The sequence below is a fragment of the Vanellus vanellus genome (genome assembly GCF_965231255.1).
Source record: "Vanellus vanellus genome assembly, chromosome: Z".
Taxonomy (NCBI): Eukaryota; Metazoa; Chordata; class Aves; order Charadriiformes; family Charadriidae; genus Vanellus; species Vanellus vanellus.
In genome coordinates this window covers 16178570-16196910 of record NC_138908.1, presented here as the reverse complement: position 1 = coordinate 16196910, position 18341 = coordinate 16178570, and the positions used below count along the sequence as shown (strand labels likewise).

At 50.7% G+C, this 18341-nt stretch overlaps 1 protein-coding gene across 1 annotated transcript in view; it reads left to right on the top strand.

Moving 5' to 3' along the window:
* Nucleotides 1-3772: 3772 nt before the first annotated feature.
* Nucleotides 3773-18341, top strand: part of TDRD7 (tudor domain containing 7) — a 43691-nt gene continuing 29122 nt past the window's right edge. Inside the window, exons 1-3 of the mRNA XM_082497604.1 lie at nt 3773-4096; nt 12992-13133; nt 14579-14792. Of these exons, the coding sequence (XP_082353730.1) occupies nt 3890-4096; nt 12992-13133; nt 14579-14792 (563 nt within the window). The 5' untranslated portion in view covers nt 3773-3889. The remainder of the gene's footprint in view (nt 4097-12991; nt 13134-14578; nt 14793-18341) is intronic.

Genomic DNA, 18341 nt, shown 5'->3' with positions numbered 1-18341 from the left:
TGGAGCTGACTTCACAAGGCCTGATGGCATATGGCTGGTGACCATCTTCTTTCTGCCCCTCTGTGTGGGGCACTAATTAGCCATGTGTTTGGAACACTGGAGGATACAACGAAAGCCCAACCTGTGGGATCCAAAGGTTTTAGACGTGCAGCACTGCTCAGGGTGCCAATGCGTACACACGGCACCTGAAGCTCAGCAGCTGCCTGAGTACAGGCTGAGCAGGCACAGCCCCACTGAGAGGATTCTGCAGGTCCAGGGCAGCACAATCGAGGCGCAGGTGATGGCTGGGCACTCACCAGCCCCTCCTCAATGAAGAGCACACCCATGCAGTGATTTTGTACGGGCATCAATAGAGAGATCCGACTATAGAATTAAATTCAGTGACATTTTCAGTACTCAGAAACTGAAGCAATTAAGTTTATTTAAAACCTGTGTTCTCTGTAGAAGAAACACACTAAACGGTTATTCCTCAGTCTCTCCCTCAAGAAGGCCATTTTAGCTGATGCCTTGTAACAGGACCGAGGTTTCACTGGCCCCATGGGAAGCGGGCGTGGTGGACTAAAGCGGCACCGGCGAAGCGGGAAATTCTCCTCCCACTGAGCGCACGGCGCCCTTCCACAGTCCCAAAATGGCCGCCGCCGCCTCAGCGGCGCGCCCCCCTCAGGCGGGCCACGTGTCCCCCTTGCCGGAGGGCGGGAGGAGGTGGCGGGTGGCGCGCATGCGCGACGGGCTGGGGTGGGTGGGGCAAAGGCGCGGCGAGGCCGCCGGGCGCATGTGCACGGGGCGCCCCCAGGGCAAGGAGAGGCAGGCGGGGGGGAGTGCCGCGGGCGGCGGTTGGGCGCGAAGGGGGGGTGCGGGGTGGGGCCGTGCGGCCGCTGACTCGGCGCGAGGCGAGCGGGCGTGCGGGCGGCGGTGCCGCACCGTCCCGTCCCCTCACAGGGAGGCGGCAGCGCTCGGCCCGGCCCCGGCGGCAGCGGCGGCGGCAGCGACAGGGGGAAGCGGCTTTGGCTGGTGTCTGAAAGCCCCTGGGTTGAGGTGGTGGTAAGGAAACAGCGGAGCCCCGCCGGGCATAAGCCCTCCCGTGCTGGGAGGAGAGGCAGTGTGGAGGGCCAGGCTCAGCCTGTCAGCGAGAAGCTACTGCTCCTCAGTGGCTCCGTTGTGACAGAGAAAGTGTCCCGACTTCAGCGGGTTAGTGACTGCTTTGTGCCTTCAGAGATTTGTGTTCCACAGGGTTGTGTTTGTAGTCTTTTAAAAGTATGGCTGTTAGGGAGTTCTTCTAAACAGGAAAACGATCCTCACTTCCTTTTTTTGTTAGCCTGAGTAATAATCTGCAGCAGGGAGACTGTTTTGCAGCTGGAGGTTGGTAATCTGTGTGAAGGATATTAGAAAAAAGTTTCTGTTCGGATGCTGGGGAGGACTGGTTTGGATGATGTGCCCTGGCTTACTGGTAGAGGCTCCTCAGGCTGTGTTACCAATGAAGTGTCCTCTTGTCTGGATGCAGTGAGCCGCTGGGTGAATGTCATAACTATTGAATGACCTAAACTTACAGCAGCTGACCACAAAAAGAATTTCAAAAAACCTTCAGACACCACTGTGAGCTGTGTAGCTTTCTGCTAGTGTGTTACTTACTGCTGTCATTACTGCATTGCAAGTCTTCTGCGTTATTGCTAGCTGTGGGAATGGGACTGTCATTGAGGTGTAAGTTGAAGACTGCATTCAGTTTAACCTTTGTACCCTAGTATCTGTCATCTTGTTTAACTAAGTGAATTGTTCTCATGACGGCTCCTCATAGTAACATTTAGGAGGCTATATTTTATGGTGTGGTGTTTGCTAGTTCTGATCCAACTCAGTTCTTTAGTATTGGTGTGCTACAAAGCAATCTGATGGTGGCTTGATGTTGTCCGCCCCACTTCACTGCCCCCTTTCTTTTTTTATTGAAGTTTCCTCTTTTGAATCAGGTTTTGAAACTGCCTTCCCAGTTTATTGTAAGTTTTCTTCCTTGTCAGTCTGACCAGCTGCAATGGATATTGTGTTAACTTTTCCTGAGCAGTAAGTTAAATTCACATAGTTCAGGTAAGAGGACTTTCAAGAGCCATATTAATGAAATAAGAATTTGGGTATATTATTTAAAAGACAGAATAGAGGAAAAGGCCCAAAAAATTCTTCTCATTGACTTTTCTGTATCTCTTGTGTGTATGTGATGTGGGACACAATTGCAGACAAACTGTGGGTTTTGGTGCACTTCTCAATGTTTGGGGGGTTTGTTTTTTTATACAATTGAAACTTTAATACCAAGTGGAGGTTTTTGCATTAGTCCAACACATGATGTCCCCATGACACTGAGTTGGTCCAAAGGAGATAACAAACTTCTCGGGCCTTTTTCCTTCTGGTAGGTGACTACCACATCCTCTCACTCTTTGGGGTGCATTCTGTGAAGCTCTGTTCACCAGCTGCTAAGTCTCTGAAAGGATGAGGGAAGGATCCCAATGCCACAAGTCGCTTCCACCTGTTGCCATCTGGAGGTGTGCAGTGTGTGCTCCTCCTGCTGGGCACGGTACCACTGTGGCCCGTAGTTGAGCAGGGGGTGCTGTGAAGGTGGCTGTGGCAGAGGTTGTTCCAGGATCAGTCAGTGAAATGCACTGTACGGGCAAGGGCAGGAGTTGGTGGGGTGAGGAACCGTGCATGTGTACACGTGTGTATAGATGGGTGTAGGTGTATACATAGGTGTAGGTATGTGGGTGTACCTATATGTAAATATGTGTGTACACATCGAGAGACATGGTCAGGTCAGTCAAATGCTGTGCGTGCATAAGGTAAAACCATTCAAGGACCGGGGAAGAGTAGGGCTTAATGCTGTGCCTCCTTGGCTGGCCCCTGGGTTGGACTGTCGTGGACTTGGGTGCAGGAAGGCAGAGGCAGTGTTGATGTCCATGTGTAGACTGAAACATGCGGCACAGCATATGAAATGTGCCGAGGGTTGGGATTTCTTTTGGACCTGATGTGTTGCCCAGGATGATTTGACCTAAAAAGGGGTAACGGGAAAAAAGGAACCTTGCTAGCAAGTAAGTCTTCTCCCGAAGTGTTCTGCCAGCACTGTAGCAGCCTCTCGCACCAGGTAAGGTGCTGTTGGAGATGAAGCAGCAGGCTGCTCACACCTTTACCAGCGCCACAGTGGTGGGTGCATGTTTCTCCGCACAGGGTGGTCACCTGGTGATGAGATGGGGCAGTGTTGGTGCTGGCTCTGTGGTGCTCCTGCTGTGGGCAGCCCTCGTCTTGCAGAGAGTGGGTTTCGCTTCTATTGAGTTTTCTCTCTGAAGAGACGTCTCTGGATTCGAGGTGTCATGCGCCTGTGGGTAAGACATGGCATGGCCCGGGTGCATGTGGTTTCCATAGTGAAGCTGACGCATATCCCATAGGCATCGGTGCAGGGATGTGGGTTTGCGTGAGGGAGGAGCGGCTGTGAGCTACCTGGCATCACCGTGGGGCATGAGTGGAGGGAGCACTGAGTGCCAAGGTGGGGTGCGGCGGGTGGAAGTCCTGGCTCTTCCGGCATTGACATGGGCCAATTGCCTGACAGCCCTGCCCCTCTTCTGACCACATCGTGTGTGGTGACGGGCTGGCAGGGTCAGCCCATGCACAGGGGCTGCTGTGCTCCTTCAGCTGCTTTTTTTGACAGTCATGCCTGGTGTATTTCATACTACCCTCTGCTTGACACCTAACAGATGCACTCAGAAATGTCACGGTCCCCAAAGAAGAGCCACAGAGTTGCTGAATCCTTGCTTGTTTGGGGAGGGAGGTTGAATAGTAAAAGTTAGTATTTTCAGCCTGTGTATGTAAAAATGCTTTTTTTTTTTTTTTTTCTTTTGGGGTGAAGGGGCTATAGGTGAAAATGCAGGACCCTGAACTTATTGCAAAAACAGTACGAGCTGTTCTTCATCCCTTTAAAAATGGAGTACCTTTGTCAGAACTTCAGGGCGAATACAAATCCCTGACCGGCGACTGGATTCCCTTCAGGCACCTAGGATATGGCACACTGCAAGGCTACTTGGAAAGCATCCCAGGAGCAGTCAGAATGGAAGGGAACAAAATGGGAGAGGTAAGAATCAGTTACAGTTCAGAAATGGCTTTTGTGTTTGCAAAGTGTGCATGGTTCATAACTTTAGTTCTCTCTGTGCCATGGATTTCTAAGGAAAGTACTGTAGCATGCATGTGGTGCACTAATGCTGGGAGAAGTGGAAGCTGTGGCATAGACCAAGTGCCCCTTATTTTCCTGCATCTGCATGTGGACTGGGAAGCTGTGTTTGCAAAAGGTGGAAGGCTGCAGGGCATTTTCCCAGAAACAGGAGTTCTGACTGGAAAGACAGTTTGTGTGGCTGTAGGGCTCTGGGCCCTGTCTCAGCATTTCTGACTCCGAGGCATATTGGCGGGTTGTCCTGGGACCTTAAAGAAGGTTAACTTCTGTATGTGTGTGTCTTTATCAGATGACTTCAGGGTGGGGTTTAGCGTCATCTTTTTCCTACAACAAAATTTTTGTGAGTACTGTTGCTTTTAAGCCTGCCAGTGCTTGCTTTAGGCTTAGCCCTTGTTTGTCATGAGTTGCAGTGCCACAAGACTCTGAAGACTTACCAAGGTGAGGAAGAACCCATGCAAGTGAGATGCCTTGATGCAAGAGTTGCAACGTCTCAGCTTAGCAAGTGTTCAAGGGACAAGGAGTTAGCGCAGAGGTCAAGGAGAAGGTGGAGCAGTGCTCAGCAAAGAATGTTCATGTGGTGGGAGAGTTTTCCCTTATTACTTGGCCTTGCTGCATTAGCCTGTGTCTCCTGGTGGCTGCCAGCTTGGAAGCAGCTTGCCAGGACCACCAACCTGCTGGTCTAATAATGTGGGGTTCCTGGGTTTGAGTTAGAAGACATTCTCTTGATGGTTGGTGTAGCTGCATGACTTGTAGACTGTCTGTTTGAGTGGAGAGCTTGAAGCATCTCCCTCATTGGAGCCATGTCTGGGTTCCTGAACTCTATATAGAGTGTGGGAGAGGAGAAAGCTAGCAGATGTTTGGCACGATGCATGGCTGTCACAGCAAGTCTGGAGAGACAGCACTTAAGGCTGAGCTCCCTTGTTGGCTTAGCTGGATTCAGATGGCATCTGGGAACTCAGAACTAGATCTTCCTGGTTAGCTGTGAAGAGTGGGACAAGAGTTGTCATGGGTTTTGTGCTGATGTCTGGAAGTGTGTCTTTTTTTTAAGCAAGAAGTTCCCTTGCTGCATTTTTACAATGGTCAGATTTTGCCCTTTTGCAACAGGTATCCAAGTTTGGGGTTCTTTTTTGCTTGTTCCAAGCCTGCATTGGCTGCAGCTACATCAGTAACATGGATGCAGGTGCCTTTGGAACATTTGTGATGATGCTTCCTCATGGTGGCTCTGGCAGATAGCCATCTGTTTCTAACTAGGGCCTTGCACGGTGTAATCTGGTATCCTCCCATTCCCTTGAGAGCCTTGCTTATCCTCTAATACGATGTGTGCTGAGAGCTTTGTGGACTCTTGGATAGCACTAGAAGCAGTGTCCTCTACGTGGCAGCTGTAAGGAGACAGTAAAATGTGCCTTTAGGAGGCAGAAAAGGACAAAGCTACTAAACAGGAGTCCTGAGGTAGGTGAGCAGGACTTGCTTTGGTTTAGGAGTGCCAACTATGCCCTGCATGACTGATGCAACTAAGAGGAAGCACCCTGTGAACACCTAGGGGCAGGACAGGTGTAAAGACCGAGCCCGTGTTGCTGTTTTATGACTATTCTGTTGCTGCTGTCCGGAGCATCCCCTGGGCGGACATTGAGCAGAGAGTGGCAAATGTGGTTATACACTGGCGTGGGCTGGTAACTACCTGGGACTGCTCCTGCATGGTTTCCTGATACAGGATCTGGGCAGCCTTCAGTATAACACTTTGCTCTGTTCACATCTCTCTAGAATGTTTGAGCTTCATTATAAGCTGAGACTGTAGCTGAGAGTCCACGCAAGCCTGCTGCAAGGGCATGCAGTCAAACAGTCTCTTCCTGGCTCTGGGAGTACTCTTAACTTCCAAAAAGGCTGCCAAGGCCCTTTTCTCTTCCTTTAATCCCTTTGGGGACAGTGCGGCAGGAAAGCAAGACACACTCGCAGATGCAGGGATCTGCTAGCAGCTGATGATCCTGGCTGCAGGCTAGGTAGTCCTAAAAAGACTTCCCTTACTGCTAGGGCAGCTGTCCAAGACATACCACAAGAAATACATTCAACAAGCAATTCTGTAAAGTGGGCAGTGAATAATACAAATTGATCTCAGAGTGCTACATGTCATATGGTCCTTAAATCAAAGGATTTTTGTGAGATTAATATTGCCTGGGTAGCTAATGCTGAACAAACTGTTTGTGTTGGGAAGGCAATGATATAAAGTGTCCCTTGTTCCTCTTACTACTGAACACTAGTTTATCCTTCTTGAGTACAGGAAAGATGAACACTCACAGCTATTCCTTCACACGATAGTATGTTCCCCAGTTTACACACAGGATGAGGATTAAATTCATCCTGCAAGGGGACTCAAACTGAAATACTGTTGACCTGCAACAGGTGGTTGTGTCATTTCAAGGAACCCTGCTTTGCTTCAATTCATGTTGAGTTACAAGCAGCAAATGATTACACCTTCCTCTAAGGAAACTTTGACTTCTGCTGGAATAACTGGGCCTCTCCATAAAGAGAAATTTGAAGACTGTTTTGCTCTGCTGCAAGTGAATTCTTCATCCCATCTCTTTTTACATCTGAATTCATTCTAACTTAAACCATCGTTTATGCTAAACTTAAAGTCACTATGATGTGAAAACAAGGGAAGAAAATGCTGAAAATCGCTTACAGCATTAGTGACAGGAAAAACCAGAAAAGTAACAAAAATGTGAAAATGTGCATTTATGAAACTAGAATAAACTGTGTATGAAGAAAAAAAATCTTTTCTGTTGAGACCTTAAAAACAGAGCAGGGCTGAAGGTGGTCCATCCCACTTGCATCCACATGTAAAGAGGGAAATGCCTGTTAGCCAGGAGTATGAGGAAAACTCTCATACCTTTCCATGGGAATGGGCACAGCTGAACACCTCTCTGAAGTGCCTGTACACAACTGCCCACAGCACAGGGCACAACCAGGAGAAACTGGAGGTCTGCGTGCCATTCAGGGCTGTGATCTCATTGGGGTCATGGAGAGCTGTTGCGACGGCTCACCCAGTTGATATGCTGCTGTGGATGGACATAGGCTGCTGAGGAATGATGGGCTGGAATGGCGAGGAGGGAGAGTTTCTGTGAGCCCCTCCAGTGTGAGAGCAGTGGGGATGCTTGGAACTCTGCCTTGAGAGAAATTATAAGCCAGCAAGAGCTTATGGGTAGCGGACAGACCAGTGTATGGGTGACATGGTGACTGTTACAAACACCCTAGTTGAGAAGAAGTGGTAGATAAAGCAGATGATGCCTTCTTCCAAATGTGAGGCAGGAAGCCTCACATTTGCAGGCCCTGGTCTGCACGGAGTACTTGAGCCACTGCTGTACTTGCTGGAGGGCATGACATAGACAGCTTACTGCCTATTGCCTGAGCAATCCAGGAGATTTCCAAGGTATGCTGATGACAGCTTCCTGACACAAGTGGTGAGTTGATGAGGGGAGATTGTCTGCTGGACCCAGTTCTTATGAACAAGGAAGACTGGGTGGGGATGTAAAAGCTGGGGACAGGTCTGGCTGCAGTGACCCTGAGATAGTGGTGTTTGGGAGCCTGAAAGGAGGGGGAATAAAGGAAACAGCAGTATCAACAAGCCAGGACTTCAGGAGAGCAGACTTTGGCCTGTTCAGGAATCTGCTTGGAGGACTTCAATAGGATACAGTACTGGGGAGAAGAGTGGTCCAGAAGAGGCAGTGGATTTTCAAGGGTTACCTCTTCCAATTTCAAGAATGGTCCGTCCCCCCCCAACAATTGGGGGGAAAAAAAGCAAAGGCAGCAGAAGCACTGCATGGAGCTCCTGACTTAAGTTAACCATTAAAAGCAGGCGCGTAAGAGGGAGAAGCAGAATTGGGTTATGTGGAAAGAATATAGAGACACTGTCCGAACATCTGAGGATGGGCTTAGGAAAGCTGAAGCCCATATGGAGCTGAATCTGACAAGGGACATGAATGGCAACAAGAACGGTTTCTACAGGTACATCATCAGGAAAAGGATGACTAGGGAAGATGTGAGCCTGCTAAGGGATGGGAATGGGTACCCGATCTTAAAGGACATGGAGAAGGCTGAGGCATGGATTGGCTTCTTTGCCTTGGTCTTTTGTGGTAAGACCAGCCATCAGCAATCCCAAGGCTCCTAAGACCAGGGGGAAAGTGCAGGGCAAGGAAGACTTACCCTCAGTGGGGGAGGATTTGGCTAGGGAACATTTAAACAAACTGGACATGTACAAGTCCAAGGGTCTGATGCAATGCACCCACGGGTGCTGAGGGAGCTGGCTGATGTTGTTGCAAGACCACTGTCAGTTACCTTTGAAGGGTCATGGTGGTTTGTGGAGGTTCCTCAGGACTGGAAGAAAGCGAGTATCTCTGTACCTTCAGGAAGGGTGGAAAGGAGGATCCGAGGCTGGTCAGCCTGACCTTGATCTCTGGGAGGATGATTGAGCAACTAATCCTGGAAAGCTGTTCCAGACATGTAAAAGACAAGAAGGCAAGTAGGAGCAAGTAGGGATTTACGAAGTGAAAATCTTATGTGGCCAAACTGATACCCTTCCAAAATGAGATGACTGGTTGGGTGGATAAGGAGAGAGCACTGGATGTAGTTTATCTGAATTTTAGTCGAGCTCTTGACAGTGTCTCCCATAACAGTGACATAAAACCAACTGGGAGGCTAGTCAACAGTGTTGTGCACCAGGGGTTGATGCTGGGGGAAATGCTGTCTAACATGTTCATGAATAATCTAGATCATGGGACAGAGATCATCCTCAGCAAGTCTCTAGATGATGGGAGGGACTGATAGAGCAGATGGGTGTACTGCCATTCAGAGGGAACTCAACAAGCTGGAGAAATGGAACAACAGGAACCCTATGAAGTTCGGTGCAGGGAAATGTGAAGTCCTGCACCTGGGGCAGAATAACCGTGTGCACCTGTACAGTCTGGGGGCTGACCATCTGGAAAGTGGCTTCGCAGAGAAATTCCTGGGGGTTCTGGTGGACATGAAGTTCACCATGAGCAGCAATGTGCCATTGCAGCAAAGGAGACCAACAGCATACTGGATTGAATTAGGAAGACCACACTGACAGAGGTGATTATTCCCATCTACTCAGCTCTAGTAAGACCACATCTGGGAACTTGTGTCCAGTCCCATGCTCCCCAGAACAAGAGAGACATGGACACACTGAACCAGGTTCAGTGAATGGCTGTGAAAATGATGAAGGGACTGGAACATCTTTGATGGAGGGCTCAGAGAACTGTGACTGTTCACTCTGCCTATCTACAAGAAAGCTTTAAAGAAAGATCCAGGAAATTATAGGCCCATCAGTCTTACTCAGAATCACAGAATTATCAGAGTTGGAAGGGACCTCTAGAGATCATCTAGTCCAACTCCCCTGCTAAAGCAGGATTGCCCAGAGCACATTACTCAGGACTGCATCCAGGCGGGTCTTGAAAATCTCCAGAGAAGGGGACTCCACAACCTCCCTGGGCAGCCTCTCCATAAAGAAGTTTTTCCGTGTATTTGAACGGAACTTCCTATGTTCTAACTTGTGCCCAATACCCCTCGTCCTGTCACTGGGAACCATTGAGAAGAGCCTGGCTCCGTCCTCCTTCAGCCCACCCTTTAGATACTTGTACGCCATAATAAGGTCTCCCCTCAGCCTTCTCTTCTCCAGGCTAAAGAGTCCCAGCTCTCTCAGCCTTTCCTCATAAGGGAGATGCTCCAATCCCTTAATCATCTTAGTTGCCCTTCGCTGGACTCGCTGGACTCCTGTCCTTCTTGAACTGGGAAGCCCAAAACTGGACACAGTATCCCAGTTGTGGCCTCACCAGTGCAGAGTAGAGGGGGAGAATGACCTCCCTCGACCTACTGGCCACACTCTTCCCTATGCAGCCCAGGATTCCATTGGCCTTTTTGGCAACAAGGGCACATTGCTGGGCCATGGATAATTTACTGTCTACCGCGACCCCCAGATCCTTCTCCTCCGAGCTACTTCCCAGCAGGTCCGCCCCTAACCTATACTGGTGCCTAGCATTCTTCCTCCCCAGGTGCAGGACCTTGCACTTGCTTTTGTTGAACCTCATTAGGTTCTTCTCTACTCAGTCCCTGGGAAAGTTATGATGAATCCTCCTGGGGGCTATCACAAGTCAAATGAAGCACATGGTTGGGAAAAGCCAGCACAGATTCACCAGAGGCAAATCATGGTTGACAAACCTGATTGCCTTCTGTGACAAAGTAACATGCTTGGTTGATATGGGGCAAGCGATGGACATTGTCTGCTTGGACTCCTCCAAGGCTTCCAGTATGGTTCCTCACAGCCTCCTCCTAGAGAAACTGATGTGTTACAGTCTAGAGAAGTGGTCTCTGTGGTGGTGGGAGAACTGGCTGACAGGCCGCAGCCAGAGCATGATGGTAAATAGTTCCTTTTCAGTCTGACAACCTGTCACAAGTGGGGTCCCCCAGGGTTCGATACTGGGTCCAATGCTGTTTAAAATCTTCCTAAGGGATCTGGGTGATGGGATCAAGTGTACCCTGATACCAAACCAAGTGGGGAAGTCAACACCTTGGAAGGGAGAGCAGCCCTGTGGGAAGACTTGGATAGGCTGGAAGAGTGGGTGAACAAGAACCTTATGAAGTTCAACAAGAACAAGTGTAAGGTCTTCACCTGGGAAAACATAATGCAGGAGTGCGGCACAGACTGGGATCTACCTGGCTCAGGAGCAGCTCTGTGGAAAGGGTCTTGGGGGTCCTGGTGGACAAGCCAAATATGAGCAAACTGTGCTTCAGCGGCAAAGGAAGCCAACAGGATGGTGGGTTGCATCAACAAGGACATCACCAGCAGGGATAAAGAAGTCATTATCCTACTCAGCACTTGTCAGGCCACACTTGGAGTACTGTGTTCAGTTTTGGTCCCTGCTATGCAAAAAAGATGTGTGGACAGGCATGGGAGGGTCCAGAGAAAGGCCACAAAGATGACCAAAGGACTGGGAAGCCTGCCACCTGAGGAAAGGCTGAGAGAATTGGGTTTGTTGAGCCTTGAGAAAAGAAGGCTTAGGGGAGACCTTATCACATGGAGAAGAGGAGGGGTAACAGGTACCAGTTATTCCAGGGGAGATTTCGATTGGACACAAGAGAAAAAAATTTCACAATGAGGCAGGGAAGAGGTGGATTGTGCAGTGTTGGACACTTGTAAGCTTCAGCTGGACAGGGTGCTGGGCCACTTTGTCTAGGCTGTGCTTTTGCTAAGAAAGGTTGGACCAGATGATTCTTGAAGTCCCTTCCAACTTGGTATTCTATAGTATCATGGAATCATACATTTGTCTAGGTTGGAAGGGACCTTTAAGATCATCAAGTCCAACCATCGACATAACACTGCCAAAACCATCACTAACCCATGTTCCTAAGCACCACAATTCTGGAGAAGAGAAAGCTCGGGGTGATCTTATCCATGTGGATTAATACTTGTTGGAGAGGGTAAAAAAAACATGGAGCCAGACTCTATCGCCAGTTCTCAGTGGTATCTAGTGAACAGACAAGAGACAACATGGGCAAAGTGAAATACAGGTAATTTCATTTAAACATTAAAAAAACCACTTTTTTTTTACATTGAGGGTGGATGAACACTGGAACAAGCTGTACAGAGTGGTTGAGAAGTCTCATTGTTGGAGATATTCCACCACCAACTGGACAATATCGTGAGCAGCTAGGTCTAGTTGATGCTGGTCTGAGCAGAGATACTGTATGAGATGGTCTAGAGAGATGTCTTCCAGCCTCAATTTTTCTGTGATTCCTTGCCTTTAACCACTGCAGTGGTGAGGCTGCTGCTATGCTTTTTGTATGTGTTGACTGTGCAGTGGGCACACTGCCTGATTTCTAAGCAGGAGCTCCTTGGATGGGAGGTAGCAGTGCTGTGCGTGAGGGCCCCTTTTTCAGCCTGTGCCACTGCTAGCACAGAGTATGGCTGACACCCATGGAGAGAGCCCCTGAGACCACAGACTCCTGTATTTCACTCGGGGTGTTTGGGTGTCTCCCTGTGTCCTTGTGAATTGCTGGAGGAGTATTCATACAGCTGTGTTCCAGACTGTTAGCAGTTGAATGGCTCAAAAGTTAGGGCTTACAACTCCTCGGTGAGGCAAAGTGCATGCTAGGTCTGTAGTTTGGGGGCTTGCCAAAGTAGGGTTCCTGCATCCATTCAAGGGATGGCCTGTGGCAGCATTGCTGAGACATGGCAAGGGGAGCTTGAGGCAAGAGGCTGATAAGGAGGCAAGGGAGGTGGCTGTGGACTTGCCTGAAGCTGGGCTGTTGTCAGGGGCTGGCCTGGTGCCTGCAGGACAACTGTGCAGCCACGATGGCTGTGCTGTTTCTTTAGTAAGCAGGGCAAAGGCAGCCCAGCTTAGCAGGGTCAGAACGGTGCCAGGTCTCTGGCAAGCCTTGACAGGAGGAGCAAGAGCAGGCTGGAAGCCCATGGCTTCCTAGTGCTGTAAAGCGAAGCCTGTAGGATGGGAGTGAAAAACAAGGCTGTTTCTCGGTGAGGCCCAGCCTAACGTGGGAAGGTGATGGAGAGGCTCTGGCTGTCTGCCTTGCTGATTTCTGAGGTGCACTGCAAGAGGAGAGGGAGGTCTCCAAAGTCTGTGTCTGCTGCTGAAGTCTTTGCTGAACTGCCTGCAGGCCTGCATGACCCAGGAGTTACAGGCATGGAAAGGGTTGCAAATCCTTCTGCGGGCTGGGGATGAGGTTGGGCCTTACTGACTGTTTTCTCTCCTGTTCCCTTCTTACTCCAACAAGGTCATTTGTCATGCTGTTGCTTGCAGCGAGACAGTGCCAATTGCTCAACTGGTAGCCCGTCAGAGAAGTTCCAAGAGGAAAATGGGAAGGCAAGTGAACTGCCAGATGAGGCTGAAGAACACGTCTCCAGTCACATTAGCAGGTAAGCCCTGAGCAGCTGTGGAGGGACTGCCTTTGTGAAAGCTGTGCTGCTGCTGGAGCAAAAGCCTTGACCGTGAGGGTACGTTACTAATGACCACAAGTTGCGTGGTCCCAGTCAAGGAGTTTTTGGGAGTGGGGAGTGTTGTTGACAAGGGTGCTTGTGTTTGCGAGCCATGGTCAGTGAAGAAGCCCTTCTCGATCACGTACGTGAGATATGAATGGTCTTGAGAAAGGAAGTTCTTGGAGGACACTTGTCTTCACTTCCACCTGCCTCTGCTTCTGTGAGAAATGTGGTTGAAATATGGATGGGAAGAGTGGCAACAAGCCTGCTTGTTCTTTGAGGCTGAGCTTTACCCATTGTGGAGTGGCAGAGATAAGCCATGCTCTTGCTGTGAGAAGGAGCCCCTGCAGCGTCATCTGTGGCTGTTTCAGCAGCTCCTGCTGCTGCTGCAAGTGCCCTGGTGTCACGACATTGCTGATGCCCAGCTAGGGAGTGGTCTTTGCATAAGCTGCTGCAGCAGTGTTTTCCCAGAGCTTGTGGGTCAGGTTTCCTTCACTGCTGTGCTGTTGTTGTGTTGCTGTCAGTAGAGTATCCCAGGATCAGGCCTAGACAAGCCCATCTGCTTGTGAATTGGCAGCTTAGAGCAACACTGGGCTTCCCAGTCTGTTTGTATCCCTCTATTCTTGTTGGTAATGAAAGGTTTGCTTCTTCTTGCTCTCGTGCAGCCATGCCAACAGTCTGCCCTCTAGTTGGGAAGCTGCACTGTTGACTCGTATGCTAGTTAAACGACAATGACTGTAAACACATGTTGGTTCAAGTCTTGCATGGTGATACCACTCAAAAGTGTTTGAGCCTGCCCAAATTGGTGTGGTATGGCCAGCACGTGAACAGTGAAGTGACCAAGAGCTTATTTATCCCAGTGTGGCCTGAAGGCCAGTGTGGCGTGTTCCTCTGCAGGTGTTATTTGGTAACCCGTGCTATGTGGTGGGAGTTTGGGAGGATGGTGCTTGTAAGGCAGGGTAGAGAAGAAGAGACGCTTTGCATGGTGATGCATGAGGTGGCCAAGGAGGTGGAATTAGGCTACACATGCTACAGCTCTGGGAGTAGCTGCTGCTGCCGCTGGGTGATAAAGGGCAGACTGACCATGGCTTCCACCTGGAACGTGACCTGTTGTGGCACCTCACAAGTGCATAGCTTTTCCAAGAGTGTAAGGAGAGATGGGTCTCCTGTCTCCTTCCCTGCTGCAGCGCAGAGGTGGTGATTGTGCTTTGTGAGTCCTTGAGTAACTCTAGCAGAGAGAGTCCTGACTGTGGCTGAGAGCGTCCTTCCTAACTGTCTTTTAGAAAAGTGTGGTCTCCCTGGAGGGAGTGATTTTCTGTGCTTGAGGTCTGTTTGGGTGGGGTGGAGGAGAGCGCTACTCATGACTACATCTGTAAACTCTTTAGGAAAGCCCAAAGGAACTTTGCGACAGCCCAGGTCTTTGAGCGTGCCAGAAGAAGGCAGCAAGAGGCCTGTTCCTCGCCCGCCACGAGGCAGAGGAGTGGCGTGCGGAGTGGCGAAACCCACTATGGAGAGCGCCCGGTCTGCCTTGCCTCCAGCCGCTGGGAGTGGACCATCTAAAGAAATTCCCATGCAGAGGCACGTCACTGTGGTAAACAGGTCAGTGTGTGCACGTCTGCGTGTGTGCGCATGTGAGAGAGGTGAAATGAAGTGCGGTGGACCCTTGGATGCTGCCATGCCAGCAGTGCATTTTGGGCAGTGGGAATCCAGGCTCCCGGCCTTGCAGAAGGTGAAGTTTGAATGTGGGTTGTTACCCAGGAGGGAGATGGGGTGACCCTTTTTCTTTTCGGATGCTGCTGTAGGTACCGTGTGCTCTTGGCCTGCTCCGCTGTCTGCTGAGGAGAAATGTGGCCACAGGTGTCCCAGCAAGGGTGTGTGGGGCTGTCGCTGTTTCCCAGGCCCAGGAAGGAGCTGTTGTGGCCAGCGCGATAAAAAGCAAGAGGAGGTTTGTGTGTAGGTGCCAGGCAATGCTGCGTGTTCAGGGTCCTGGTTGTCTGCAGGCGGTTCTCTTTACCTCTTGCCTGACTTCTCCATTGCAGCGTTAGCGTTTGTGGGCCTTCTTATTGTGCTCAGACCCAGCAGCTGCCTGACGGTGTTTGGGTGAACGGAGATGAGGGCTGGAGGTGCAGTTTTGCTGGGTTAGCGGTCCATGCTGGTTTTCAGCCCCCTTTGAGCCTCTCTAATCCAGGTGGCTTACCCAGCTGCTGCCCCATCATTTCTCTTTCTGTGTTGTTTTCAGCCACCCTGGGCCATCAGCTGACGGTGGCGAGAAAGTGTTTGCTGTTCCCTCATTGTGGCTGCGCTAAATCCGCTGGAGCTGTGATTGTGGTGGTAATCCTGTGGAGGTGACCGGGATGGGTTAGGAGTCAGCCTTGCACTGAATGGAAATGGCAGTGGTGTGCCGCTTCCGCGGCGGCGTAGCTGTGAAGTGGCACGGAGCAGAGTGACAGCTTAATCCTGCCGTGGAGCCTGCTCTTTCTGGAAGACCCAGAGAAAGCAGGCACGTCCTGCCTCGGTTGCCTGCATGAGTCCCATGGGCTTCAGGGGTCTGGGTGCCAGAGTGGGAGATGAGGATGCGCTCAGAGCACTCGTGAGAGCAGCCGCTTCAGCTTTTGTGCCTGAGCGCGCAGTGTTTTCCTGATGACTGATGGTACTGCCTTGTAACCTTCCCGCTGCTCTGCAAAAGGCCCTTTGCTATGGCAGTGCTCTGCTGGTCGTGCTTTTTGGGCAGTTCCCTGGCGTGCTGGTGGAGTGGGCAGGTGCCCCAGGGTGGGGGAGGCAGACTTGGGGATCCACTGCCAGGTGGATCTGCTGGAGCTTTGCTGTGGGGCAGGGCTCCTCTTGAGGGCAGGAGACACTGCTTGTGTCTGTGGGCAGTGGGGCTGTGGCTGTAGCAGCAGCGTGCCCAGGCAGAAATTTGGAGAAGAGGCCGGTGGTGATGGGGGCAGGAGCCAGAGGCTGTGAAGCTGAGGCGGGTCAGAGGAGAGCTGTGGCAGGAGCAGCGAGGAAGGCAGAGGATCTGGCAGTGGCCGTGTGAGGAGTGGAGGGTTTGGAGGCAGAGGCCAGGGAAGGGAGACGGGCCACACGCGGCTGGTGAGGGGAGTGAGGCCGGAGCCCTGACAGGAGCAGGGAGACTCAAGATGGGCCTCTCTGTCTGTGTCACAGGTCCTCATAACCTGAGTGTGGACTGAGGTAAGCCCTGTTGTGCTGCTGCTGAGCGAGCTGGGTGGAGCTGCCGTGGAGAAAGGTGTCACCAGCTGTGTGCTCTGTTTTGTTGAGGGGGCTGCTGCAGGAGAGGAGAGAAGGGCGAAGCCATCCTGCTGTGATGGAGAGATGTGGGAGCGGGTGTGCACAGGCCTTCCCTTTTCTGTGTATGCAAATTGGTTTGATTTTTTGAAGTGGCAGTTCCCTAAAAGGCAGAGATACTTTGTCCCGGGACAGGCAGAGCAAAAAGAGCACTTAAGAGTTCTCTCCAGGTTAGTTGCTGGAAGGCCAGAAGATGTTTTATAGTACTTGAAGTTTTGTAGTACCTGAAATAAAATTAAGTAAATATCAGCCCTATTCTGCTTCTTCTAACGGAGCACGCTTTGCATGTCACTGTGTTGTAATCTTTGTTCCTCTCTGGCAGGTTCCCCTGAGCTTCTTTCAGGTAACAGTGTTCTACTTCTGTTTCTGTTGTCTGTTCCTGCCATAGTCGGGTGGTGAAGCTATAGGCAAAATGTGCTTTGGCCTAGGTAGTTTGGGAGGAGAAACATCTTGTGCTGTTGTAAAGGGTCCAAATGCTGTCCTGTTAGCTTGGGGACATACTGGAGGGAGGGTTCATGGAGAAGAGGATCTGTATTCTGTTTTAATGCAAGGTTGTGTAGTGGCCCATGTGACTGCATTAGCTTGTTTCAACTTGGCCAGTTTGAAACAGGACTGGTGAGATCCATGGCTTATGTCCTTGCTGCTGGGGATGTTTTGTGCCTGCAGAGCTGCTGTAGTTGCTTGTGCTTTGGGAATTGCAGGAGGGAAAGCCGCTTTGAGGCAGAAGGTCCTGACCTCAAACCAGTGTGCAGATGAGTGGAGGTGTGAGCAGCATGCCCAGTAATCCTGGGCTCACGCCAGCCTTATAGGTAGCTGGCACAGACTGGAGGGCACTGTTCCAGCAGCAGTGGCAGCACTTGCCTGTGAGAGTGGCTGCTTGTGGTAAACGATCAACTTGATTCCTAGCACAGGTTGGCTGAGGGAATCGCTGAAGGTGACAGAGCTTGTCCCTACCTCATTTCCCAGTGTGGGGTGAGGCATTGTCTGTGTACAGTTTCTCTGGGTGTGTTTTGTGACACCTGCCCTGCCCTCCTGCCCATTCATTTACTGAAGCTGTAGCAAAGCACATCTGTGCTCTCAGGGTTGCACTTAAGGGTCTTTGATTTCTCCTTCTGTTGAGCATCTGTCCTGCTACGGCAGATCTGTGTTACTTGCCTTGGCAGGATGTCCTCCCAGTGACAGGCTTTGTCTGGGTGCTGACTGGTCTCAGTGCTCCACCCAGCATCTTGTAGTGAAGCCCCACAGGGAGGCTGCAAATGGCAGTTCTCTTGTGCTGCCAAAGTCTGTGTCCCTACTGTCTTAACACTTGGTGGTGTTTTCTTGAGAGATTTTCATGACCGCAGCTTCTGGAGCTTGCCACTATGTAGTCTTGGGTGGAAGGGGAACGGGCTGTTTCTCCTCCCCATTCTGTCACACACAGATGACAAGGGGCAGATGCTGAAGGTAGCTGCAGTTGTGCCACGTTGTTTCCTGCTGCCCTCCCAGATCTTCTTGCAGACACTGTTGCAGGGTCTGAGAGGCTGTCTTTATAGCAGCAATCACTCAGTAAGTTCATGTCATCAGCATGTTGCTCTAGACCTGCAAACCCACAGAAGGTGGGAGAGACCTTGCTTGTAAGGCTAACTGCAGAGATCCTTGAAGCTGAAAAGCAAAGGCATGGATGAGAACAGGTTGAGATGCTTGATGACATCCTTGCTTCAACCAGCAGGTAGCATTTGCTGCTGGCTGCCACCTGTCCCTGCTGCTGAGATAGCACTGACCAAGGGCCAAAGAGCAGAGTTGGATGACATGAGCCATACCAAGGTAAGGCGATAGGCAGGAAAGGGCATGCCTTCTCTTCAC